We start from the raw sequence: 26,205 nt of genomic DNA on the forward strand, positions 1-26,205 counted from the left end.
ATTGCACACCTTTGGCATTCTAGCTGTTAATTTGTTGAGGTAAGCTGGAGAAATTGCACCCCATGCTTCTAGAAGCAGCTCCCACAAGTTGGATTGGTTGGATGGGCACTTCTGGCGTACCATACGGTCAAGCTGCTCCCACAACAGCTCAATGGGGTTCAGATCTGGTGACTGCGCTGGCCACTCCATTACCAATAGAATACCAGCTGCCTGCTTCTGCTGTAAATAGTTCTTGCACAATTTGGAGGTGTGTTTAGGGTCATTGTCCTGTTGTAGGACGAAATTGGCTCCGATCAGGCGCTGTCCACTGGGTATGGCATGGCGTTGCAAAATGGAGTGATATTCCTTATTCAGAATCCCTTTTACCCTGTACAAATCTCCCACCTTACCAGCACCAAAGCAACCCCAGACCATCACATTACCTCCACCATGCTTAACAGATGGCGTCAGGCATTCTTCCAGCATCTTTTCATTTGTTCTGCGTCTCACAAACGTTCTTCTTTGTGATCCAAACACCTCAAACTTGGATTCATCCGTCCACAACACTTTTTTCCAGTCTTCCTCTGTCCAATGTCTGTGTTCTTTTGCCCATCTTAATCTTTTTCTTTTATTAGCCAGTCTCAGATATGGCTTTTTCTTTGCCACTCTGCCCTGAAGCCCAAAATCCCGCAGCCACCTCTTCACTGTAGATGTTGACACTGGTGTTTTGCGGGTACTATTTAATGAAGATGCCAGTTGGGGACCTGTGAGGCATCTGTTTCTCAAACTAGAGACTCTAATGTACTTATCTTCTTGCTTAGTTGTGCAACGCGGCCTCCCACTTCTTTTTCTACTCTGGTTAGAGCCTGTTTGTGCTGTCCTCTGAAGGGAGTAGTACACACCGTTGTAGGAAATCTTCAATTTCTTAGCAATTTCTCGCATGGAATAGCCTTCATTTCTAAGAACAAGAATAGACTGTCGAGTTTCAGATGAAATTTCTCTTTTTCTGGCCATTTTGAGCGTTTAATTGACCCCACAAATGTGATGCTCCAGAAACTCAATCTGCTCAAAGGAAGGTCAGTTTTGTAGCTTCTGTAATGAGCTAGACTGTTTTCAGGTGTGTGAACATGATTGCACAAGGGTTTTCTAATCATCAATTAGCCTTCTGAGCCAATGAGCAAACACATTGTACCATTAGAACACTGGAGTGATAGTTGCTGGAAATGAGCCTCTATACACCTATGTAGATATTGCACCAAAACCAGACATTTGCAGATAGAATAGTCATTTACCACATTAGCAATGTACAGAGTGTATTTGTTTAAAGCTAGGACTAGTTTAAAGTTATCTTCATTGAAAAGTACAGTGCTTTTCCTTCAAAAATAAGGATGTTTCAATGTGACCCCAAACTTTTGAACGGTAGTGTATTTATTGTTATTCTATATTTGTATTCATTGTTCAGAAACTTCATTTGTGTTAATGCTTTAGCAACACTGTTAGACAGTCATGCCAGAAACAGAGAGAAAGAGAGAAATCTGAAATATGGAAAATATATATGAAAGACTGAAAGACAAATGGAGGACAAGGAGAAAAAGAGAGAAAAAAAGAGAGAGAAAGAAATACACAACCACCCACCTCCCCACCCACACATGCAGGTTGGCTGCGATCACAACACTGCTGCCTCTACACCGTCCAGATGTTGGCTTTCATGTGTTAATAGGTTTATTTATTAACAGCCCTGTTCTCCCAGAATGAGAGAAAGGGAGAGAGAGAGAGAGAGAGAGAGAGAGAGAGTGAGAGAGAGAGAGAGAGACAGAGACAGAGAGAGAGAGACATGGCACACTAAAAGATATAATGAACACCTGAGACCAAGCCATTGTGTTCTGAAGCTCTGAATCGCGTGTTATACATATTCAGAATAAAACATACAAAAACTTCACCCTGAAAAACAGCAGAAACTTTACACAAAAGAGCCTGATGAACATTTTAATCTATATGTTAAATTATTTTCGTATACAGAGCTGTAAAACAGGCTAAACTCAAAACTGTTATATAACAGTCTAGACTCATTTTATTTACGCACCCAAAAATACAAAACACACAAAAACACCCAGCCTGAGACTAAAAACCGTCTGTGGTCAATTTAAAGCTGCAATGGGAGAAAATACACTGCCATTCCAAAAGTCATGGGACAGGTAGAGGTCTCATTTCCCATGACTTTTGCCCATGACTTTTAAAGTGATAGACCAACACAAAAGCACATCATTGTGAAGTGGAATGAAGATGATGCATGGTATTCAAAATTTCAGTCAAAAACAAAAATATATAAAAAGTGGCATGCAAAAATATTCAACCCATACACTCTAAAACTACTCTAAAATCTGGTGCAATCAATTCACAGTCGTCAGAAGTCTTAAATCAATGAGTTATATATTGCATATATGTATATATTTTTTGCATATTTCACATTGGAAAGAGGAAACACTGTGTGTGTGTGTGTGTGTGTGTGTGAGTGAGATAGAGAGATTAAGAGAGAGAGAGTCTTCTGCACAGTGACAGTATGCCGATAGCGTGGATGAAAGTAGCGGATGGCTCTATAGGGATTTTGCTGAATTAGCTTCTGTGCTAATCAGACATAAATCAATAAATCAGCATCAATAAACAGCACGAGAGCACGAGTGGCCACAAACACTCACAACTCACAACATTCTCAGTGTGCAAGTGCAGCAATATAGTTTACAGTGAACTCATGGAGCACCAATGTAACTTTTTTTTTAATGTTGTAACAATCCAACATTTTTGATAAATCAGTGATCTAGATATTTTCCGCCCAAATCCCATTGTTTGAAAATTACGTGATCAATCCCAATTTCTGATCACATGATCAGATGATGTAATGTTATAATTTTTGTACACCTTTATGAAAAGTTAAGAAAGATCAAAACAGCCAGAAACATCTGAACTGATTAATTTGTGACTGTAATGTGAACACAGTCAAAGCAGAGCCTCTGGACTGCAGTGTACAAAGTTGTTATTTCACAATGTAATAATCTGATTTAGCTTCTTTTTCTATTTAAATCTCCTCAAAACAGAGCAGTCTGGCCCAGACTGTCTAAATATTCCTGGTTAATTTGCACTGAGGAGCATCATATTTCAATTAAACTAACAAAAAGAAGGATTAAAATGTCAGCATTAATTTAAGGGCACATAAAAGTATATTAGCGAGCTGATCAGCTGACTGAAGCTCGACCTGAAGCCTGCTGAGGTTGCAGTTCAATTTCTAAAGGCAACAGAAAACTCCCAAAACAAGCAGAAACAGTAAATGTCTGCAGTAAAGTCGAGCAGAACAGCAGTGGATAAGATTCCCAGCATCAGATCATGTTTATGGGCGGCGAATTTCAGTTCAGTCTACGGCCATTATTTACTTTTCTTCTGCATTTGGTGTTAAAATTATTTCACTGCTTAGAATTTAGCGATTTGACTGAATTTAATATATATATATATATATATATATATATATATATATATATATATATATATATATATATATATATATATATATATATATATATATATTTTAATGATCAGATGGCAAGCAATTTATAGTATTTATTGTATTTAATATTATGTTTTTCATATTTCTCTCTAATCCTTATTCAGCAGTAGATTAACTGAGTAAGGGTTAGAAGAGTAGGTCAGAAAACTGAATTTAAATCTGGGATCATGCTTCTTCACTTTCAGCTGCCGCTTAACAAAACGTAATTGGCCATGTTTTCGCTTTTGGTAGCTGTTCAGGACTTGGACAAATTGACAGAACCATGAATTCTGAAGGAGAATGTCTGACCATCAGTTTGTGACCTCAAGCTCAGGCGTACTTGGGTTCTGCAGCAGGACAATGACCTGAAGTCAACCTTGGAATAGGTCAGCAAAAAAATAGAGTTGCCTGTTCGAGGTCTGATTGAGATGCTGTGGCATGATTTTAAATCAGGCCTGTGCTTCTCCTCACTCTCCTAGTGTTGAGTGTTAACTGGATCTGCTAGATTAGGGAGGTTTAAGAAAGTGCTGCCAGTTTTGCTGCAGATGTTGCTCAGACTATACACCACACACTGAATCAACTCTGTCTGCATGGAACTTTTTTAGCTTAAGAAAGCCTCTTCTGAAGCTGATGCACAAGAAAACCTGCAAACAGTTTACTGAAGACCAGCAGTCCAAAAGCATGGATTATTACTCAAACCATATCCTGTGGTCTAACAAGATCAAGAGAAACATGTTTGGCTCAGATGGGGTCCAGCATGCGTTTTAGCATCCTGATAAGGAGTGCAGAGAAAAATGCTCTTTCACTACAGTGAAGCATGGTGGTGGTAGCATCAGGGTCTGGGGCTGTATGAGGAAATATAACAGAAAATAAAGAGAAGATAGAGAGATACTTTATTGATCCCCGAGGGCAAATTTTGGAAACATATATAATAAAAAATAATAAATAATTTCCCTTATTCACATTTAATTTCTATTCTTCTCTGTATTTTTTTTTTTTCATCATACAGAGCGTTGATAGAAGTTCTCAGGTAGTTCCATTAACACCTGTACCGGCGTGTGGATCTTACCATGTAAATCAGTTAAACTTTATATAAGTCTTGCTTATTTGCGCTGAATATATTGAGTGCTCTTCTCTTCTCCAGTAACACTCCACACATTACTTTTTTCACCTCTTTTTACACCTTATTCCTCTTAAAACCCACATCTCTCCACTTCTCATTATCTTCCACCATTTCTCTCATCACCACCATCATCTCTCTCTCATTATCTCTGCTCATTTCGGGCTCTGTCGTTAGGGGGAATGGAGTGGGTCCTTTTAGGGGAGGCAGACCGGCGGGGGGTAACTCCCATCACCCATCTGATTTTAGATCTGAACAGAAGAGGAACCGCCAGAACAAGACATGAAGAGAACCGAGAAAAACAGGAGAGAGAAACACAGAAAAGAACAGCAGAAAACAGACTGAGAGTCAGCGGCTACGTTTACATGCAGCCTAATAATCTGTAAATAATGAGACTAATGACTCATGTAAAACATGCCCATGTAAACACCTAAATCTGAATAAAGTAGTCGATTGAGACCATTCCAAATACAATTTATATCCGATCAAACAAGCTGGATAATCCTTTAAATAATCAGATTTTTCTAATTCTCAATTTCAATCCGATCGAACGAGGTGGACAATCCTTTAAATAATCCAATAAATTAAATTGTCAATTATTCAATTTCTTAATTTTTATCCGATAGAACGAGGTGAATAGTCCTTTAAATAATTCGATAAATAAAATTCTCAATTCTTAATTATTTTAATTCTCAATTCTGATCCGATCGAACGAGGTGGATAATTATTTAAATAATCAGATAAATTAAATTCTCAATTATTCTAATTCTCAATATCTCTGTCATGGTTGCGTGTGCACTAAGCGATACTACACACACACTGCATCATGTTTAATCTGAATACTTGTAGCATGAATATAAACGGAGAGTTTACTCAGACTATCGGTGAATTCGTATTTATAAACACCTCAGTCTGATTCTACAATCAGAATTAATTCATTCTGGTTGGAGAAATACTTTGCATGTAAACAGAGACAGTGAGACAGAGAGAGACAGACAGAAATGCAGGACAGACAGGAGGTCGAGTGATAAACATGGTGGGGCTCGATTACATTTCCCCTTTTTATTTTTTAGTGTAGAAAAGCTGTTATGAGGATCTGATAGCATTCAGACACACTCTGTTCATCCAATATTGGCCCTGAAACCAGTGCTAAATGTTAAAATTAATATGTGCTTAAATAAATACTAAATGTACTATTTTGGAACAACGTATGGCAACTTAACTTTATTAGAAGTGCAATTAAGCTATATTTAAATACAATATAAAAGCAGTAGATTGTGCTTTTTTTCCGTACAACTTCTGCTAACTTAGAAAAATAGATTAAAGTATATTAGTATATTAGTAAATACTATTTATATATAGTACATAAAATCCATTTTATGAAAATGCAGTATTTTTTACTAGTATATTAATTGTAATATGTACTTTTAGTATTCTTTATAGTATACTTTAAATGCTTGTAAGTATACTTTCTTTTCACAAGGAGTCACAATGATTTGACCGCATTCAGTAAAGAGAGCACCGATAGTTCTAAAACTAGGGTACGCGCACCAATGAAGATACTTAAAGCATATTAAGATAGCGCACCACCAAGTAAATGTTTTTAATGCATCAAAACAAACGTATGTTTTAAGAATGTGCCTGGTTTTATTGGAGACTATGGAGTTTGTCCATAGTACACGTCACCTCACTATGATGATCACGCTGGCCCATGAGTGTTCAAACTCACTCACTTAACAAGATAACACCTCACAACACCTTTAACAGGTGTGTACATTCCCTGAGACATCTCCCGACGCAATTTACATAATGCACTCTCATTCTTAGAGTAAGAATAAAAAAAAACTCTACATCATTTATTATTTCTGCTGCTGCTTCTTTTATTATTATAGCTGGAACCTATTTTTCATAACGTGTATTTTAGTAATCTATAATGAAAACGAACAGAAAAGAATGTGAAATCTGAAATTCTCAGCAGAATATCTGAGTTATGATGGTTCTGATACGAGGCTGTGGATGAAAGGGTGTGTTTGGTAGTGTGTGTTGAGTGTGTGTGTGGAGGGGAACATGTGCATACAGCTCCCTGGCGTACTGTGCTACTATTCCACAATGACTCAGAGGAGGCGTCATTACGCGCTGCCTCTAGACATCAGATATGCTTTAATATTCAGCACTGGAGCTCCAGCAGAGCAGCACAGTCTAATCTGAGCCCACGCACCTGACAAACACCACACAAACACACATCTCACCATTATCACCATTCTCACCACCTTTAATCCCACTGCTGCATCACATACAGCCATTAAATTACGCCGTTCACAGGGTTACTTCCTTTAACGATGCCACAGAAGATCCACTTCCACAGTTTGATTTGTGAAGAACCTGTGTGTCAATTTTTTAAAAAACAGCCTTCACCAATTTAAGGCCTCTTCAAACACAAAACACGGTCACAAAATAGGCAACATATTTAATGTAATTTATAAAGAACCTATGAAAGATCTTTAGGGTGCGTGCTTGTTGGCTAAAGCTTTTGTGAAACTACACGTGGAAAAGTGACTCAATGGCATTCCACAACCAATCCACGGTTCTGTTAGGCTAGGTTAGGTTCTTGTGTGTGAAAACAAACCAGCACTAATAAGCCCCTCCCACAAACAACCTCAGAATCAGGCCTCAGTGTGGACCGTTCCAAATGTGCTTTACACTTATCAAACATGCTGACTATGGAACTGAATTTAATGTGTGAAAAACATCAATAAAATTAAACTGGTACAAGAACCTAAACATCAAAAGGAGTTAAATATAATGCCCTAAATATTATATAAATATACATTTTTTTAGACCAATGTATTGGTTCTCCACACATGGTTCTCAAACACGGTTCTATAAAGGAGCTAAACATGCTGTTTTTTTATTAGGCTACTCAGAGCTTACTGATTCAAACCGGCCCTTCAATTCCCTGCTTTTCATTTCTGTTAAAAAGAATAAATAAATAAATAAATAAATAAAAAGGAAAAATATCCTCTCTATTCTTTTCTTTTTTTTGAGGTTGTTTTCCGCCCACGATTCCTTGAATTGCTGTCCTGTACAGCAGTGTGGAAAGCGGCACTAATCACAGTGAAGAACAGGACGGGCTGAATGAAATAAATAAAAGAAGCGAAGAGCTAAAGCCGGATTAGCGCAGGCTCCACACTGTCCAGAAGTGTCACACTGTACTTTCATTTTTCCACCACAGCGTTTCAGGACGACCTGCTCTGCAGTAATATGAGATCAGAGAGGGATTTCCTGTGCCGGAGCAGCAGATGTGATGTGAGGAGTGATGTCACTCAGTATTTTGAGGACTCCCCACAGCCCAGAGCCCACAGCGCTGACCCTGATTACTGTATTAAACTAAAACTGCTGCACAGATCTTTAAATATAGAGCTGAAACTGGTATTATTAGCATAAAAAAGTACTGAGGAGCTGCAGAAATCAGATTCCAGCAGAGTGGAAGATTAAATTGGGCTGAACTCCAAACTGCAGTTTGTGTTCTACAATGCAGATCTTTAGATTGTGGTTGAGATTAGGTTGTAGGGGTGCAGGAAAAAATCGTTTTGAGCTCGAACCGAGTTTCTAACATTGAACAATTTAGAATCGATTCTCATTTTCAAAAAATCATTTTTTTTTTTTTTTTGCAGGTGCAGCTACTGTCGCGCAGAGCTTTTTAACTGTCTCGCGGAGCTCATCTACTGTCCTGCTGTTAAAGAGTTCAGCAGGACAGTAGATTAACTTCGTGCGAGAGTAGCTAAGCTCCATGGTACAGTTAAAAAGCTCCGTGAGACAGTAGCTAAGCTCCATGGTACACTTAAAAGCTCCGTGAGACAGTAGCTAAGCTCCGCGCTACAGTTAAAAAGCTCCGCGATATAAGCTTAATGTTATCTGAACATGTAATTCATCAGATCGATTTTGTTGGTTTAAATCTGTGAATTAAAGTAACCGAAATCCAAAACCTACTCAACACTGGAGCCTGACTTCAACCCAACATTAATTTTCAGCTGATAGATGAATATATGTGAACAAAATTCAACATCTGTCCAATGTCAGGGACAGGTTAATTCAGCATTGACGAAATTTTGACAGCAACCTCATGTTTAATTTTAACCAAAAGTTAAAGTCTGCCACTAGACACTAGAGTGCAACGTGTTTGTTTGTTTGTTTGTCTGTTTTGAAACACATAAAACTGACATCTATTGTAATATGCAAAAAAGTGTCCTATCAGAGTGAGAGGAAGATTTCATTACTTTAAATTACTGTCAACAAATTAATAAAACAGTTGATATTAAACCTAAAATAGTTTAGATCAAGAGTTAGAAATGTGCTGAACGACACTGGTCATAAACATCTGAAAATTGGTGTATTAAAATGCATTAAGACTGTATTAAGATGCCAAAATTAATACAATCAAGATGAAAGGACAATAGAAAGACTTCTTATAAAAGAGAAAGAAATAAAAACGAGAGAGAGAACGAGGTTAAGACCAAACAGGAAGAGGAATGAAGTGATCACTATAAACGTGGGAGTGGCACAGTTAGAGCTTTACTCCGCCCCTCTGGCATCTGTGTGAAGAGTAGAGCCACCAGTGAGATCTATATAGAGGAACCCTGAAGTCCAGGGAAAAGAGAGAGAGAGAGAGAGAGAGAGAGAAGGAAGCAGGGAGGCTATAAAAAGAGCCGAGAGTAATAAAACCAAGAGCTTCTCAAACATTAATCATCAGGGGATTCCATCAACTCTGGAAGTAGACGACAGTCGTACATCAAATGCTCTTTTTTTTTTGCTTAGAGGAGAGGGAATGAGATGAGTGGTCCTGTTCGTTAGGAGAGGAAGTGTGACTGGGAGAGATCTGGACTGAGAGAAAGAAAGAGAGAGAGAGAGAGAGAGAGAGAGAGAGAGAGAGAAGTGTGGGGTAGAAAGTTGTGATGTACGAGTCTCAGACGAATGGTTTGTGGGTCAGTTTACTTCACTTATTTGGCAGCAGTGGACGTCCGAATTAGGAAAAGGAGATGGTGAAAAAGATGAAAAGTGTGAGAGCTGTATGCAAACTGACTCAATTGGCCGTGTGCACACAGTCATCTGATCTGTCTGGGTGGAAGGAAGGATGGAAGCAGCAGAGGGATGCAGTTTCTACAGGTAGATAAATGGAAACGATCAAACACTGTGTGTAAGCTTGAATCGGACACCAGGGAACTCTACTCTGAGGGCATTTTTACATCTGTAGTTCTGGAGGTTTCTTTAGTCTGAATCAGGTGATGAGTTTGTTTATTTGTTGCGTTTCCCTCTTTGTTTGGTTTGTTTTCACACAGGCACAAACCTAAACATCCAAAAATATGCAGAAATAAACCATAATGCTCTCATCAACGTGATGTCCGCGTAGTACACAGAGTTTCTCGTCCGTGAACAGCGAACATATACAGCTGCACATAGCAGGTCTTGGTGTGAATGTTTTGTTCCAAACCAGAGTGCAATCACAAGAGTACAAACCAACCAGAGTCAAGTTTAACAAACCAAATAGTGCTGGTGTGAAAACACACTTGATAAAATCAGTGGTTTGGACAAAATTAGGCAGAAACCACAGGTAGAACCCTGGAGATCATCTGCAAGAGCAAAGAGTCTAAAGAGAAACAGCAGGTACTCTGATTTGACACCAACTTGGACGCACAAATCCAGTTTATAAGGGGTGTTTTGCATTAAAGTTTGGAAGTTGCCCTACTCAGGCACCAAACTGTGCACTCATAATAATAATCTGGCCCTACAGGACTAGAGTTCTGTACCCCTGGCCAAAAAGCCAAAAGGTCAAGTTCTAGAGATGCAAATTGTCAGAATAGATAATCTGTAACAGCAGAGAGAACACAAGGAAGCAGCAGGCGAGTTACACTGATATGGGTCTATGGGTCTAAAACTCTGATGCATGGTTGAAGTCCAGTCCTGGAGGGATGGTCTCTAGCCAAGTTTAAAAGTAGTCTTACTCAGGCACACCCTCAGCTAGAAAATCACCAAACCGTGAAGGAATTTAACCCTCTAGAACTTTTACACTTCAGAGTTTCGCACTACTGATCTACAAAATCACAAGGTCAAGTTCTACAGAAGTGGTGTTTCAGTACAAGGCCATAAGTGGACCTGAACATCACTGAACATCCCTAAGCATCAGGCCTAATGCCAGACAGGGTCAGAAAAAATAAAAAATAAAAACCACCCAACACCTCTGTATTCCATTACATCCTTTTCCATCTTATTAAACTCAAATCTCCTCCATTGCACTCTGCACCAAAATAATAAAAGCGGCTCGTACTGCAAAAATGATTGAACACTATCAAGCTGGGTATTAGCAGGTTGGGTTTGATGCATGCATCACCGGAAAAGGCAGTGAGGTCTAGCATTACCCTGAGGACAATAGTGAAGCTTTTTCTCAGCTAGAAATGCATTTTTATAGCAAAGGAAGGAAGAAACCCTGTGACCCTAAAAATTTAACCTTTCTGAGGCACTGACTGAAGACTTACAGTCTTACAGTGACTTACAGTCTTACAGTGACTTACTCACAGTTAGCGCTGTGATGCTACTCGGCAATGCTACAGCATCAGCAGCGGCTCAAAAAAAAGAGGCGGAGTCTGACTTCAAATGTGTCGGAGGAGGCGTGGGCTGGTCTTCTTAACCCTTCTGGTGTTTGAGCATCACTAATGATAGGGGGAGTCGTTATGAGTGGGTTGAGTTGTTTAGGAGAAAATAGGATAAAAAATTAGAGAAAAAAGTATCATAAGAGAAAGGAACAAATACCTTTAGATTTACAGTTACAGTTCCACCCCTAATCACACAATTACTAAGTTGGTTATGTCTGAATTCATACATTCTAAAACTGCTGCAGGTGATGGAGCACGGTGACTTATACATCCCTTTACAGTGTGGAATAGAGTGAGATGATTCTCAAACGATTCTGAAAAGAAAACAGTCAATATGATCAATGGTCAAAGAAGAGCAAGAAGATTTGAGATCATTCAAAAGACTCGTCTGGGTGCTCTTTTATCACCTGTCTGGATGAAGCTGGCCGTGTAAGCAAGTCTGAGCTTGTTAACGGCAGAGTGTATCCATCCTCCACATCTCTGTCTGCGCTGAGGGCTACAGGCTGTTAATGATATCAGTAGATGAGACTGATCTGATAAAACCTAGGGCCGGAAGACACCGAGGTGCTGTCACTAGTCATTTACCACATCCCGCTGTCCCTGCTTCCCTTCCTCCGAGGCTTTATTAAATGAGTGAGTGAAGGGTAATGGACATAATCCAATAGGTGTGCAGAGTATTTAAAATGTCCATCCTGTTGGTCCTTAAGAATGCAGCTGAATAAAACCTCGTCTTTGAAGCAGCAGAGGTCTAAACTAACAGGGAAATTACTAATATAAAGTATATTAATCTATAAATTAGCTTAAGACCAATTTACACTTCTGTGTTGAATCTACGCCATAGTCTACACGTATCCAGCGAGAGGGCGCTATGCAGCGGAGCACGTTTATACTTCTGTGTGCGCGTATCAGCGTGGGAATATGTGGGAGGGTAAGAGAGGCCCAGCCAACTAATCACAGCTGCAGCTGTCTGCATTGCGTAACACGTAGTTACATTTTCAGAGAGGTGCGTATCGAGCTGTGGCATAGGCTGTGACGTAGGTTCAACGCAGAAGTATAAATTGGCCTTTAGAGAACAATCAGTTTGTTTGTGTCCTCCTCAACTGTCCCAAATGTCCCAAAAGAAGAGTACAGAGCTTGCCTTGAATGTCACTCTTCACCTTTGGCAAAGTAAAAAAAAATAAAATAAAATAAAGTAAAATAAATACTGTATATATCTCTTAATGACTCTATTCTGTTTAAAACCACGTTTATTCCCATATAGAGGGATATCTGACTAAGGAAATGAGAGCAGCCAGTTCAAGGAGAGTCTGCTAGGATACAGCTGCTGAATCATCCGTAAAGTAACCCTCCCCACCTCCCAAAACTCCTTATGATGTATGAGGAGTAGCAGGGCCTCAGGTAGTGGCAGCAGGACTCCTATCATCATTCTCCCAGCGCAAGTGAGCGCTTCAGGAGAGCAGCAAGATTAAGAGATGCAATTAACAGTCAATGACAAACAAGTCACAGGCTAAGACAACACTTCTGAGATTGATATCATTAATATTACTGTAAGTGAGATGAGCTCTTGGAGAGGGTGATGGAAGGTTCGTGCAGACGGGCCGGTGACGGTTTTGCGAGCTGCTGTTGGCAGGAAACTGATGCAGCTGTAAAACGCTGTAAAGCGCATGGTGGATATGACACATGATTAATTGCCATTCTCTGTCGTTTCTGTTGGCAGGAACCATGGTGAGCAAAGAGGTTGGGAAGTGCATGCTCACCAACTCTGAGTCGGACTCCGAGACGGCACCTTCCATGGCCCTGGAGGTGAAAGGTCCATCGGACGCGAGCCGGCAGGTGCGCAAGCGCAACAAAGCCTTGCAGGTACGCTTCAAGGACATCTGCGAGGCGCAGAGCGAGCAGGCGGCTGCGGAGCGAGGAGGAGCTAAGTCCGTCTCTTATAAAGTGGCTTACCGCAAGTACATGACCGTCCCTGCACGGAGGTCCATCCCCAACGTGACCAAAAGTACGGGAGTTCAGACTTCTCCAGATCTGAGGAAGCGCTACCAGACTTTCCCACTGGAGAGAAAGAAAGGCCATACCGTGAAGCACGCAGCCACAGTGGAGAGCTACAAAGACCAGGATAATGGATTTGTTATTGATGTTAAACGGGCAAAAGCGGGCGAGACTGGTAAAGAGGGGGCACCACCTCACACCGTCATGAAAAAAACTAAAGCATTAATGCACACTAACGAGTGCATAGCCACCATCGAGCACCACGCGAACACTGCAGAGTGCACAGAAAGGACACTGTTGCCTTGTCCTGTGGAGTCAGGGGTGGACCAATCGGATTACCAGATCTGTGCAGTGAGGAGTAAACATCGCAAAAGCTTCCAGAGGGACTCTGAGTCGCTTGACCGCTCAGGGAAGCGGCAGCTGTTGAACTCTGAGGATGGAGGTAGCAGGGCGTTGCCGGACGCCAGCTCCAAGGTGACTGGCCCAATCGCCTGGAACTCCCTCACGCAGGTGGAGTGCCTGGAGAGCCCGTCGGCACGCAGCAAGCGCAAAAAGGCTCTGCAGCTCAACGGCCTGCAATCGCAGACGCTGCCCAGGACCGGCTGCACCACGCAGGCGCAGTGCCATGCCGGAATGATCTCTGCCCGGCCCCTGCGGGCCATGGAGGAGGCGGACGTGGTGGCCCCTGCCTCCACAGCACCCATCGCCGTGCCGGCACCTGCGTGCGAGGGCGTGACGGGGACATCGACGGGGACCGTGCAAGGGGACAGCGAGTCCTGCAAGCAGATAGTGCCTGTCAATCAGGACAGGGACGTAAAAGCACAGCTGCAAGCCATGGAGAGTATGATCAGCTCAAGCCAGGAAACCATCAAAGTGCTGCTCGGAGTCATTCAGGAGCTGGAGAAAGGAGAGGCGCACAGAGAAGGGTAAGAGATGAAAGAGTGAGCTGTTTGGAGAGTTGAGTCCAACATGTCTAATAACTACACTAATGTTAGCTTTCTGACCATAAACTAACTAGATCTACCGAACTGATTAAACTTGCAGAAAAAACAAACAAAGCTAAACAAAGTACAGAGTCTCAGTTAAAGGATACGTCTGGTTGAAATGGACTTGGGTTGTGGTAACACAGAAAATGCTACGCTTATATATGGACAGTCTTATAAAACAACAAACTGCATGCATGCATCAATTTTCAACTCCAAACCAAAGTTTCTTTCACTTCCACACACAAAGCACAACAAACCTACAAGATGAGGAATGAAATTTTTATATTCTCATAATGTCTCTGTATCAGACAGTCTGGATGAGCACGCCAAGAACCATCATCTCACTCAATTAAACTCTTACAGATCAGTGACCCACGCTATGAGACCATGCCACCAGAGAAACCTTCTCCTCTTACACAGAAGGTGACATTACTGAGGGAGTCAACCTTTTTTAAAGAACCTTCAAGCAGCCACAGAGAAATGCAAAGTTTATCATGGATTTAGAAACTCAAACAGCCTCAGAGTGCTCTGAAACCTTAGAGGGAGTGTTCAGATTTTTCTTCTTCTTCTTCTTTTTCATGATTGTCTTAAATGTTCAGAGCGATATTTAAATACTGCTGCATAACAGCTCTGCTTCTGAAAACCAGGGGACGGATTTTCAGAAAGGGTTTTCAGAAAAATATTCTTCTTAGACGTGCATTCCTTCCTCAAGTTCAAGTCAAGATAAACCGATATAAAATCTTATTTTTTTTTCCTGTGTTTTCTTAGAAAAGTTAAATTTTCTTAAAACATATACGCTCCACAATTTCTAACTTAAACCAACGTAGATGAAATGTCAAAAATCACAGTAAAATTATCATCTAGTTTTACCTCAAAGGATGGGTTGAGAACTACCACACCTGCATATGTTGTGAGGTGTTATCTTGTGACAAGCATGGCTTGTCAGTGTAATCGTTATCCAATGTGATGACGAGAGTTCTAATATTTTCCAAGGAGGACAATTTTCGTTTTGGCTGTTTCACCGTTACCTAAGGTCCTATCTTACACCTTAAGCAAAGTGCATTGTGATGTTCATTGCTATCTTACACCCCGCCAACAGTCTGTTAAAATAGAGGAAATAGTTCAGGAATATATCTACGTTAGTACTCTGGAAACAAGGTGTGTTCAGGTACAATTTTGAAGTGTCGCTATCATGGCAGCAGAAAACACAAGTGCTTCAGTGACTGATTTGAACCCTGACAACAGTCAAAAGTCAGACGTTCATTACTATCTTAACTACACAGATACTCAGCATGCGTACATCCAACTTTTACATCAACAATAAACAGAATATTAAATAAAATAACATTGCTGTTCCCGTAAATGAGCTGCTGGAGCTCCTTCACAGCGTCAACCAGCAGCTCAGTTTCCTCTGCTGAGAAGAGTTTGTTGAACACGTCCAGGTAGCTGCACCGTTACAATAGCAATCCACCAAAGTCAGAGCTCACCTGATCTACTCTTAAAGAGAATGATGAGCAACAGAAAGACACTCTGATTGGATTATTATTTCACGTTAAGCCCAAAATTATTATTAACCACACCTATGATTAATTAAAAGAATTAGTACATGACTTTTGTGCATTTTGTGTACTTTTCACGTCGTTGCGATAGCAAAGGCACACCGACACGCCCTAAATCAAGCTGCACAGTGCACAGCTGATGCCTTGCCTAGAGATCACTAAAACCGATCCTATATGTTTCACAAATTTTACCTGGATTCTATCCTTTGTTAATTTTTTAGTCAAATAAAACCTTTTAATAAATCGGTAGTTTAAGACATTTGATCATCTAAGGGGTTATCCAAGCAAATTGAGCTGTTGCCAAAAAATAACTTGTAAGAAAAAAGTAAAGGAGAATATTGGAAAAGAAAAAAGTTAGACATCCTTCTACTAAGAAAAGAAGTGATTGCAATTTAACTTTAAAATAAATCAAGCTTTAAACGCACGTTTGAAAGAGGCGAACGCAGCATATTAAAAAACTTCTTGCTCTGCAGCCCAGGAGGTGTTCATCCGAGCGATTAAATAAATAAATAAATAAAATCCTGTCTGTCTTCTCAATCTTCATGAGCTGAAATCATGCTTATTTGCATGCGTAATGGTCTAATCTCCTTATTGCCACAATCAGACGAGCGAGCGAGCGGCGGGTGAAACGCCCGATTCCCCCTCAGTGACAGAAGTCATAAATCATACTTTACTTACTATGCTTTAAAAAACGCCGCGGCGTATTTAACATGCAGCTCGCTAACTGTCCGTGACGCAGCGCTTAAACGATCGCGCACAAAAACTGCAGGACATTAACGTCTCCGGAGAGGAATTAGCCCATTGTAGGGCCTGCTTCTTCACACTTTAGAGAACAGAGGTGCTATTAAAAGATAGCATCTATCATTTAAGAGTGTGCGAGGTTATGGGAGTATAAAGTGAGGCGGAGAGGGACGGCGAGACAGACAGACATGAGTGTGCACTCTTATTTTAGCGCTGTGGGGATGAAAGGAGACCCTTTTCACACTGGCAGTGAGCCACGATAGTGATTAAAAACCACACTAATTACCCTGCAGAACTACAGCACTAATTTATGTACCCAAAAGACAATTAGAGCCCAAAAAATTATAGGCTACTGACGCACTCAAAATCCAAATGCTCGGTTTAGGGTTAGGTCAGGTTACACCTCATATGACCTAGAAACACATTTTCAGAAATATGTGAAAATAGTGTTATATGTAGGGGTAAATAGAGTTACTCGATTTAAAAAAAAAAAATTGACCGATTAATTTTCTGTATCTCGAGGAATCATTTAATTATTTGTAAAACGCAGAGCACGGAATTTAGCGAGGACTTTTAATGTGAAACAGTGCTTAGTGTTATGTCACCCACAAACAGGAAGCAGGAGGTGGAGGAGGCTGAGCTTTTTGTTAATGCTCATGTTAAAGTCAGCTGAGCCATGAACTTACTCTATTGTCATTTAGCTAAGATGCACAACAAACAGTAAAGCCGAAGTTTATGCCTTTATTATTGATAAATGTGCTATATTTAATACTTCCCAGAAATCCTAAGTTGAAATAATTTAAGAATAAGAACAAGAATAAAAATAAGAAGAAGAAGATTTTATTTATATAGGGCTTTTTAAAATTCTTCAAGATGCTTTGCATACAAAAATAAGGCACAAATTAAAAGGCAAAAAAGAACAACAATGATAAGGGATAGTCTTTAAATTGAACAAAAAATAATAATATAGGCAGTTTTACCAATGACAATTTACAATTTATATATAATTTTAAAAAATGGGAACGATAAACACCATGCTGTACAACAAATGGCAAAAACCTATAATCTTGTAAATTTATAATCTTATAAACTTGCCTCTCAGTGACTGAAGGTACTGTGTGTATAAATAAATTATATTGTCTAATAAAACTTTAAAAGCTCTCAGCGACTCATTTTTAAGGAAGAACAGAGGTCACTCGTCATCATGTTTTACTACAACCCAAGAACATTTCGCAACAGATTTCTCCTTTATATGTTAAATTAAAATTTAATACAGACACAGATTTTAGTTAAAAAGAACTAAATTCTAACCAAATAGATTCAAACCTTGATATTGATAACCTGATATTTAACACATGCTACAGTAAACTGTAAACCAATAATCAGTACTCGGACCCCTAGTAAAAACTTTTTAAAAAAATCTATTAAAAGTAAAATCTAAATAACTAAAATGTAAAGCACAGTGTTCTAGTCTGAGTTAAAGTGATTTAAGCCCATTTCTGCAGAGACGAGCCTCCGGTAACAGAGCGGTAAAGCTGATTTCCTCACCACACGCACCAGGAGCACTTCATGCTCAGGACTTACGCGCAGAAAACACTTAAAGCATCTTTTGATATACTGCATATTCTGAGGGCACTGGATGTTTTCAATTTTCTGAGTCTCAGCCTGAGCTAATCTGATTTTCTTGCAAGCAGTGCAGAAAAGCTAATACCAGAGCGGACATGGAGCATTAGTTTCATTCCACACTCGCAGAAATGTCACTCGCTCAACAAACAAGCGACGGCCACAGGCTATAGGTGGAACATGCTCGTAATTACGGCGGTTACGTTACTGATGTTGTGCTGTACAGAGATCCATTCTCCATGCTTAGCACTGCATGGAAATACTCACGCTACAGTTCACACAGAGTTCACTGGGGAGGACTGTGGTTTTGGGAGAAGCATAAAGCACATCATGCTCTGAGCCGTACAGAACCGTAAACACGCCACCGCATTTCTACAGGTGCCACTGAAACGGCAGGAGCACACTTCTATTTTAAATTTATACAGGTGGCTAATTTAACAATAGATGATGTTACACAGAGCAGATTAACAGTATTGTACGCTCACCTGCATGCCTGTGTTTGTAAAGCGATGTGAGGTTTAGGACGGATTTGAGCTGCGTTATAATATCACTGACAGTTGGCTGTGGAATATTTAGTAGTGAGGATTTGTTGCACAGGTACTGCATCCTATCACTGTACCACAGTGCAGGAGTTCACTGAACTCCTGAGACCCGTTCTTTCACTAATGTTTGTAGAGGTAATCCCAGCATGCCGAGCTGCTGCTTTTATTATTATACACCTGTGCACATGGAAGAGATTCAGGAACATCCGAGTTGTGCGTTTAAGTTAAATTAGGTATAAATGAGCAACCTTATTATTAAGTTGGGCTCAGGCCACTGACTGCTGTATGAATGGGATACATTTATGGACAAAGTCACATCCTTCAACAAAAAGAGCCAATCAGCTTACACCATGTTCTGATAGCAGAGGAGAGTCAGAGTGTCCCCCTCGCTGTGGACATAAGCGCAGGCGAAGTAGCCATAACAAACTGTGAATAATTTGCACAATTATTTTTACTAATTTATTTATTTTTCCCCTCACCAGCAGCATTTCTGAAAGTCTCTGCATGCATTCAAGAACACAAAAACATTCCATAAACATTTAAATAGTAAACTCTCCCTACGTTAAACATCAGAAAGTGAAAAAAAATGTTAAAATATTTGTAATTGTTAATATATTAAAAATATATTTTTAACTAATGATCAGTAGATGTGAACAAAGCAGTATTTCATCAGATGTGAATATTAACAAAAGCTCACACGTGAAACTTATTTATCAGCATTGATATTCATATTTAGAAATGCTAATACAAATAATTTTCTCAATAGAATTTGAACATTAACAAATCACTAGTAAATACAAATTTTAAACCAGGTAAATGTTCATCAATTGCAGTTCATGTTGCCAATACAACAATGCGTTCATTAGTATTTACAAATGTGATAGCAACTTTTAAATATGGATAATTAATGGTGTGATAATGAAAGTTATTATTAAGTGAGGGTGTGTTTGTCTGCCCACACGAAAACACAAAAAAAACTAAAACTCTGTTAAAACACAGACAATTTAAAAAATATCCAGATATCCGGATAGGTGTGGATCAGGGAATAATCTGTATCAGGGGAGTTTGTCTCGGTGTCAGACTGGACTTCGCCTCCCCGTCACCCTGCTGCTCTCCCCTGAGCACCGCTGCAGCACCGCTATACATCACTGTCCCCATTAGCCACTGGAAACTAGCTTCCCCTAAACCCCATGCATCAGCAAACACCACATCACCTCCAGTCATTAGAGGAGAAATGGCCTCCGCTGTCCCTCTGCGCGAGGACGGGTTCTGCAGTTTGACCTTTCGAGCGGCAGCGGCGGGACACTGCGGGGGGGAGCAGGACTCAACAGCACTGGAGTTAGATAGTTAACGGCAGAGTCGGCCTCAGCCTGACACTTAAGAACAGTCAGCTGAAACAGGCTGGATATTACTGCCACTTAACCAGGAAGATTTAGGAAAAGCAAACGACAAGAAGAGACAGAGAGGAAAAACAAAAAACAAACAGAGAAGGAGGGAGGAAAGTAAAGAGTCGTCTCAGCTGCAGAATTAATCCCAGATTCAGGCTGCATGTGGAGGTCAAGGAATTTAGAGGTGGAATTTCCAAAGGGCAAAGGAGCCGATTCACCAATCACCAATCAATATATATATAAATATATAGCTACATCCACCATGATTTGCATGCTTTGCATTATTGAGTAAGGCGTGTTAGGTGATGTGTTTATGTAATCATAGTCATTGATGATAAAATTGTCAATTAGCACCACAAAAATAGCCTTGTCTTTAGAAAACAGGCTGTGTCCCAAACCGCACACTACGACACTAAAGAGTGTGTTAAAAACAGTGCTTTTCCATTTAAAGTGTATTTTTTAACTGAAGTAAATGAAGAAGGCTACACCCTGTAAAACAGGGGCTGTGTCCCAAACCGCTCATTAAGTAACGAGTCTGCATAAAAAAGTAAACCGCTGTTTGACGTGTCCATTAGTTTAGCAAGTGAAGAAGGCTACGCCCTCTGAAAAGAGGGGATGTGTCCCAAACCACAAACTACCACACTACCAGTGTCCTAAAACCACTGCACTGCCCAAACCGCTAGTGTTTAAAACAGTAAAACGTCAATAGATGCGTGTTCATTAGTGTAGTAAATAAAGGACACAGCCTTTAAAAACAGGGGATGTGTCCCAACATTACCACACTAAAGAGTGTGATAAAACCATTGCACTGCCATTAGAAGTGTGCTTATTAACTGTAGTAAGTGAAGATGGTCACGCTCTCTAAAACAGGGGCTGTGTCCCATTTAACTGTTCATTAAAAAAACTAGTGTACAGCTAGTCATTAGACGTATGCTCATTAATGTAGTAATGAAAAAGGCCATGCTTTCTAAAAACAGGGGCTGTGTCCGTAACACTAGAACATTAAAGAGAGTGTTAAAAACAGTGCACTTTTATTAAAAGTGAGTTTATTACTGTAGAAAGTGAAGATAGCCATGACCTCTAAAACAGGATATGTCCTAAAATGCACACTAGAACACTAAATAGTGTGTTTAAAATACTGGCCAATTGCCTATTAGCTGGATCAGATGTGTTTGGAGCAGGGTAAACACTAAAATCTGCAGGACCAGGGCAGGAAACCATCGGGTTAGAGCACATTTTATTTTAAAGCCTTTTCCCTTCTTTTCACAGTTCTGTTTTTGCAGGTTCAGAACATCCACGTCTCCACACACTGTAACGTATAAAAGGGAACGAGGGCCAGCAAACCAAAGCAGGCATATTTACTCTTAATGGCCATTAGTGCGAGCTGGCCCTGCTAACATAATGTAGGAGTATAAGTGAAGAGAGCATGCTCAGTACTCTCACACTCCCACATAGAACACACTGCAGACGGCAGGTCTTACACAAACATTTGGCACCAGCCACAGAAATCAGAGTGAATACAGAGCGATATATAGCTCTGTGTGTAAAATATATACATTAAATATAAAGATAAATAAACTATAAACTGTCATCAGAACTGAGAAAAGCGAAGATCACCTGAGTATTAGAGCACTCCGTCACAATCACTTTACCGAACCTCAATAACCTTCATATGATGAGTGGAAGCTAAGCGCTAACGTTTCAAGCTATTAGAGTATCAGTGACGCAATGAATGTATGACCAGCAGTAGAATCAGAATCAATGTATGTTTAACCATGCCTACATTATACTGTATATCCAAAAATTAGCTCTGGAAAAATGAAGAGAGCACTACATTTTCTGAATCAGTACTCTGGTTTGGGGATTTATAGGTTTATGTTTGTGTAAAATGAACATTGTTCCAAATATTCCAAATAAAAGAAGAAGAAGATGCAGAGCTTTCAGACCTCAAGTAATGCAAAGAAAACAAGAAATTAATACTTGGTGGAATAATCCTGGTTTTTAATCACAGTTTTTTTCATGCATCTTGGCATCATGTTCTCCTCCACCAGTCTTACACACTGCTTTTGGATAACTTTATGCTGCTTTACTCCTGGTGCAAAAATTCAAGCAGTTCAGCTGGTGGTTTGATGGTTTGTGATCATCCATCTTCCTCTTGATTATATTCCAGAGGTTTTTAGTTTGGTAAAATTAAAGAAACTCATCATTTTTAAGTGCTCTCTTATTTTGTTTTCAGAGCTGTATAAACACACTCAGTCAGTCCTGCATGGCTACTACTGAGCATGTGCTAACAGCGCTATCATGAGCTGTTAATGAGGACTGACGTGGCTGGTGATTGGTTCCTCGAGCGGAGTGGGGGTGGAGGGGATAACCGGAAGCTTTAATGATCGTCTTCCCTTTTTATCTCCTTCAGGCTCTCCTATCGAACCGGGCAGGACACGGCCAACTGCGACACGTGCCGGAACAGTGCGTGCATCATTTACAGGTCCGTTTCTCTTTCTCTTTCTTTTTCTATCTATCAGAGAACTGTTCTGTTTTTTATCTCTTCTCTACTGCAGGGCCAAATGATTTTGGGTCGAGTTACAATTGAACTTTTCCACACAGAGACACAATTCAGCACAGAGTCTGGTTTAATCAACACAGTTAGCTAACCGTAAATTCGGTCATAGAACAGAGGGGATCTGCTGCTTGGCTCCAAACTTGCATTAGCTTTTGTGTTGCAAGACCTTGATTCTATATCTTTACAGTACAGAAGACATTAGCTCTTTTTTTATTTGGTATTCGTTTGGCATTTGTGGCGTGTAGTCTGTGCTATTTGGTCTTTGTGTGAAAAATGTACTGTGGCATTAAACTTGACACTTTTAATGTTTTATGTGACCCTATCTCGTAAAGGACTTGGTTGTTTCTATTAAGTGAGCTGGGATGTGCTAATGGAACGGTAGCGATGTTGGATGAAGCCTGTAGCAATGTTGCAATATGGACACTGTAGTAATGTTTTATGAGACCATAAAACTCCATTTCGGAGTTTGACATTATTTAACAAATCATTATGCATAGAACAGGGGTCCAAAATGTGATGCGTGCAACTTTGCACGGCCGTGTTATTAACATGATCTGCATTGTCGTTTAGTGGTTAATTGCATCCCAGAACTGGGGTCTTTTCCTCCAGAGACTCTAAATTGTCTCTAAAATGGACGATGCAGTCCTTCTAGTGAACAGTTGTTTCCGGTTGAGAGTATGCTGTGCGCAATTGGCTGAATAAGTGTCTCAGTAAGTGATTGAATGTAGAAAGTCCTTGGTTGTCTCGGAAAGAGTTATATAAGTGCAACTTCATTCTTTCATGGTATGCCGACGCTGGACAAGCCCTGTATAAACAAGTTGAATCTGGGGAAGCTATGAGGGACAAAGCTCTATAGACTGTGTGAAAACCTGGTTAGTGTGATCAGCTTTGGAAGTTAGCATGCTTACATAAGTTAGCAATCTTATTAACTCTGAATTAGGGGCAATAATTCAGAGTTCATTCTTTCCATTAGCATAGCTAATAGAAAATCAAAACATAAGCACTTAAATTGGTCCACACAATCCTTTTAGCCCTGCAGACGAAAAAACTGCCTTTTTATTTTAGTTAGTCTAAAAGAGATCCTGAAGAAACTCTGACTCCTCTGACTTGAAACAGAACTAGACTGATTACGTTTTCATGTTGTCGTCATTAAGGTCCACCTAGGCAGGCAGAAATCAACTCATTATGTAAAGTTTATTCAGACTAAAAGCTCTCCGGATGCAGTTCGATGGCTTTAATTGATTAATACATTTGTTAAAGTGCCGTTTAAACTTAATGGAATTGGATAGCTCATAATTGGGCCATAATTTAGTGTTATTACTGTTGTGTTTATCATTGACCTGAAGATGCCGGTCACTCAGGTAGCTCTACAGGCGGTTTATTCGGCGTGTGGTGGGTGGATTTGGATTTTAAACAGGATTTTGGAGGGTTTTGTATCAGGAACGTTGGGTCAGCTCTGGTTCAGAACCAGGGGAAGGCTCAGATTAGATCATCAGACCCAATTCAAGCTTTAGTAAGTGAGTGAGTGGAGAACTGAGAGTTGGGTTCTAAGCAGTTCAGTGCATAACGGACCAAAGCTAATGACATCTCCTGACCGCGGCTGGGTTCAGGGTGATTTCAGGTGAACTGTGGGCTGATGGGAAGTGGAGTCAGCTCTGTCTGGAGGGACTGATCATGGCTGGAATGATCATGCAAAACAAGAACTAAATATTTCTATAACTAAAGGAATTTAAGCTCATTCTTCTCAACACACACACAACACATGTCCCTAATCACTCTGACTGGTTATTATAGTCATTTAATGCTGTGTGCTGATGCTTCTGGCATATGAAAAACTAAATGTATAATTTGCTGTCTTTTTAATCAACTAATTAAAGGAAGAATAACTGTACGAGTCTAGACAGAGCGCACACATACTGGAGAGAGCCGAATTCACAGACTTAGTAAATAAAACAGGGCTCAGACGCTTAAGTATACAACTTTCAATGATCAGTATTTACTTGTAGCATTTAATTTAAGATGTTGTTTAACATATAAATGATGTAGTATGTTAGTGGCTTTTGCTGGGATGTAAAATGCTGTACTTTGGTTTAAAATACATACAGCTCTGAAAAAAATGAAGAGAGCAATTCAGTTTCTGAATCAGTTTCTCTGATTTTGCTATTTATAGGTTTATGTTTGAGTAAAATGAACATTGTTGTTTTATTCTATAAACTAGACAACATTTCTCCCAAATTACACACAAAAATATTGTCCGAAAAAGAGTTCAGAAATCAATATTTGGTGGAATAATTCCTGGTTTTTAATCACAGTTTTAATTGCATGCATCTTGGCATCATGTTCTCCTCCACCAGTCTAACACACTGCTTTTGGATAACTTTATGCTGCTTTACTCCTGGTGCAAAAATTCAAGCAGTTCAGTTTGGTGGTTTGATGGTTTGTGATCATCCATCTTCCTCTTGATTATATTCCAGAGGTTTTCAATTTGGGAAAATCAAAGAAACTCATCATTTTAAAGTCTTTTTTTTTTCCAGAGCTGTATTTACAACCAGTTTAATTTTGCCTCAAATAAAGAGCAAGAGATAAATATTTAAATAATTAAATCTGACATGTTCACACAGCCATTAAAAAATCAGATCTGAGCCACATTGAGCAAAAAAATCAGATTTGTGTCACTTCAGCCTGGTAGTGTGAACATAGCCTTAATTGTTTGCAGAGTTGTGAGTTCTCTCAAAGAAATCTCAAAGTGCTACAGCGTAAAAGGCTGAAAAAAATCAGAAGCAAACCTTTACAAACAAGTGGATAAAAAACATAAAAATTACACACATCAGTAGAGATGCATAAAAAATGTCCTAGTATGCCTTTTTGAAAAAGAAAATTTTAGTTGTTGTTTTTTTTTTTTAGTTTTTAGTTTTTTTTTGTTGTTTTTTGATGTAACAGTTTGTGGAATTTCGATTTGATTCATTATTATTCTGTATTTTTGGTTCTGTCTTGGTTCTGATTTTCTTTTGAAGAAGGAAAAGGAGCGTTTGAGGATCATGGTTTGTTAGTTTCACGTACCATCTCTCAAAGAACTCTCATTATTCATCAGTGCTGAGATAAACGCACAATTTGATTTCATACGATCCCTTGTGGAGTTTATTGATTCCACACAGAGGTCAAATTATCAGACTCCAATTAGTGTTTACCAGCTTCTGACCATGATAAGCAATATAATTCAGGGTTGAGTTATTGATTTAGGGTATATGAGTCTATCTAATGATGGAGAGAGGGCCGGTATATATATATATATATATATATATATATATATATATATATATATATATATATATATATATATATATATATATATATGTGTGTGTGTACTCCGGTGATTGCCTACCCGTGTTCCCGGTAGAGACGCTTCAGAAAAGAGACGAGGAGTTTGTTTGCTTTCATCAGGACTCACTAAATAGAACATCAGCCATGCTGCATCTGATGCATATGAATCAGAGAGCAGATGCTCAGCCTCAGGACACACACACACACACACA

General features: G+C 39.7%; 2 protein-coding genes across 3 annotated transcripts in view; one reads left to right on the forward strand and one right to left on the reverse strand.

Moving 5' to 3' along the window:
- Nucleotides 1-26,205, reverse strand: part of dock1 (dedicator of cytokinesis 1) — a 280,761-nt gene that overhangs the window by 123,211 nt on the left and 131,345 nt on the right. The gene's annotated exons all lie outside the window — the stretch shown is intronic.
- Nucleotides 1-26,205, forward strand: part of insyn2a (inhibitory synaptic factor 2A) — a 49,477-nt gene that overhangs the window by 6,801 nt on the left and 16,471 nt on the right. Inside the window, exons 2-3 of the mRNA XM_022669080.2 lie at nt 12,999-14,199; nt 22,526-22,597. Coding sequence (XP_022524801.2) covers nt 13,004-14,199; nt 22,526-22,597 — 1,268 coding nt within the window. The 5' untranslated portion in view covers nt 12,999-13,003. The remainder of the gene's footprint in view (nt 1-12,998; nt 14,200-22,525; nt 22,598-26,205) is intronic.

This window comes from Astyanax mexicanus, chromosome 15 (assembly GCF_023375975.1).
Source record: "Astyanax mexicanus isolate ESR-SI-001 chromosome 15, AstMex3_surface, whole genome shotgun sequence".
Classification (NCBI taxonomy): domain Eukaryota; kingdom Metazoa; phylum Chordata; class Actinopteri; order Characiformes; family Acestrorhamphidae; genus Astyanax; species Astyanax mexicanus.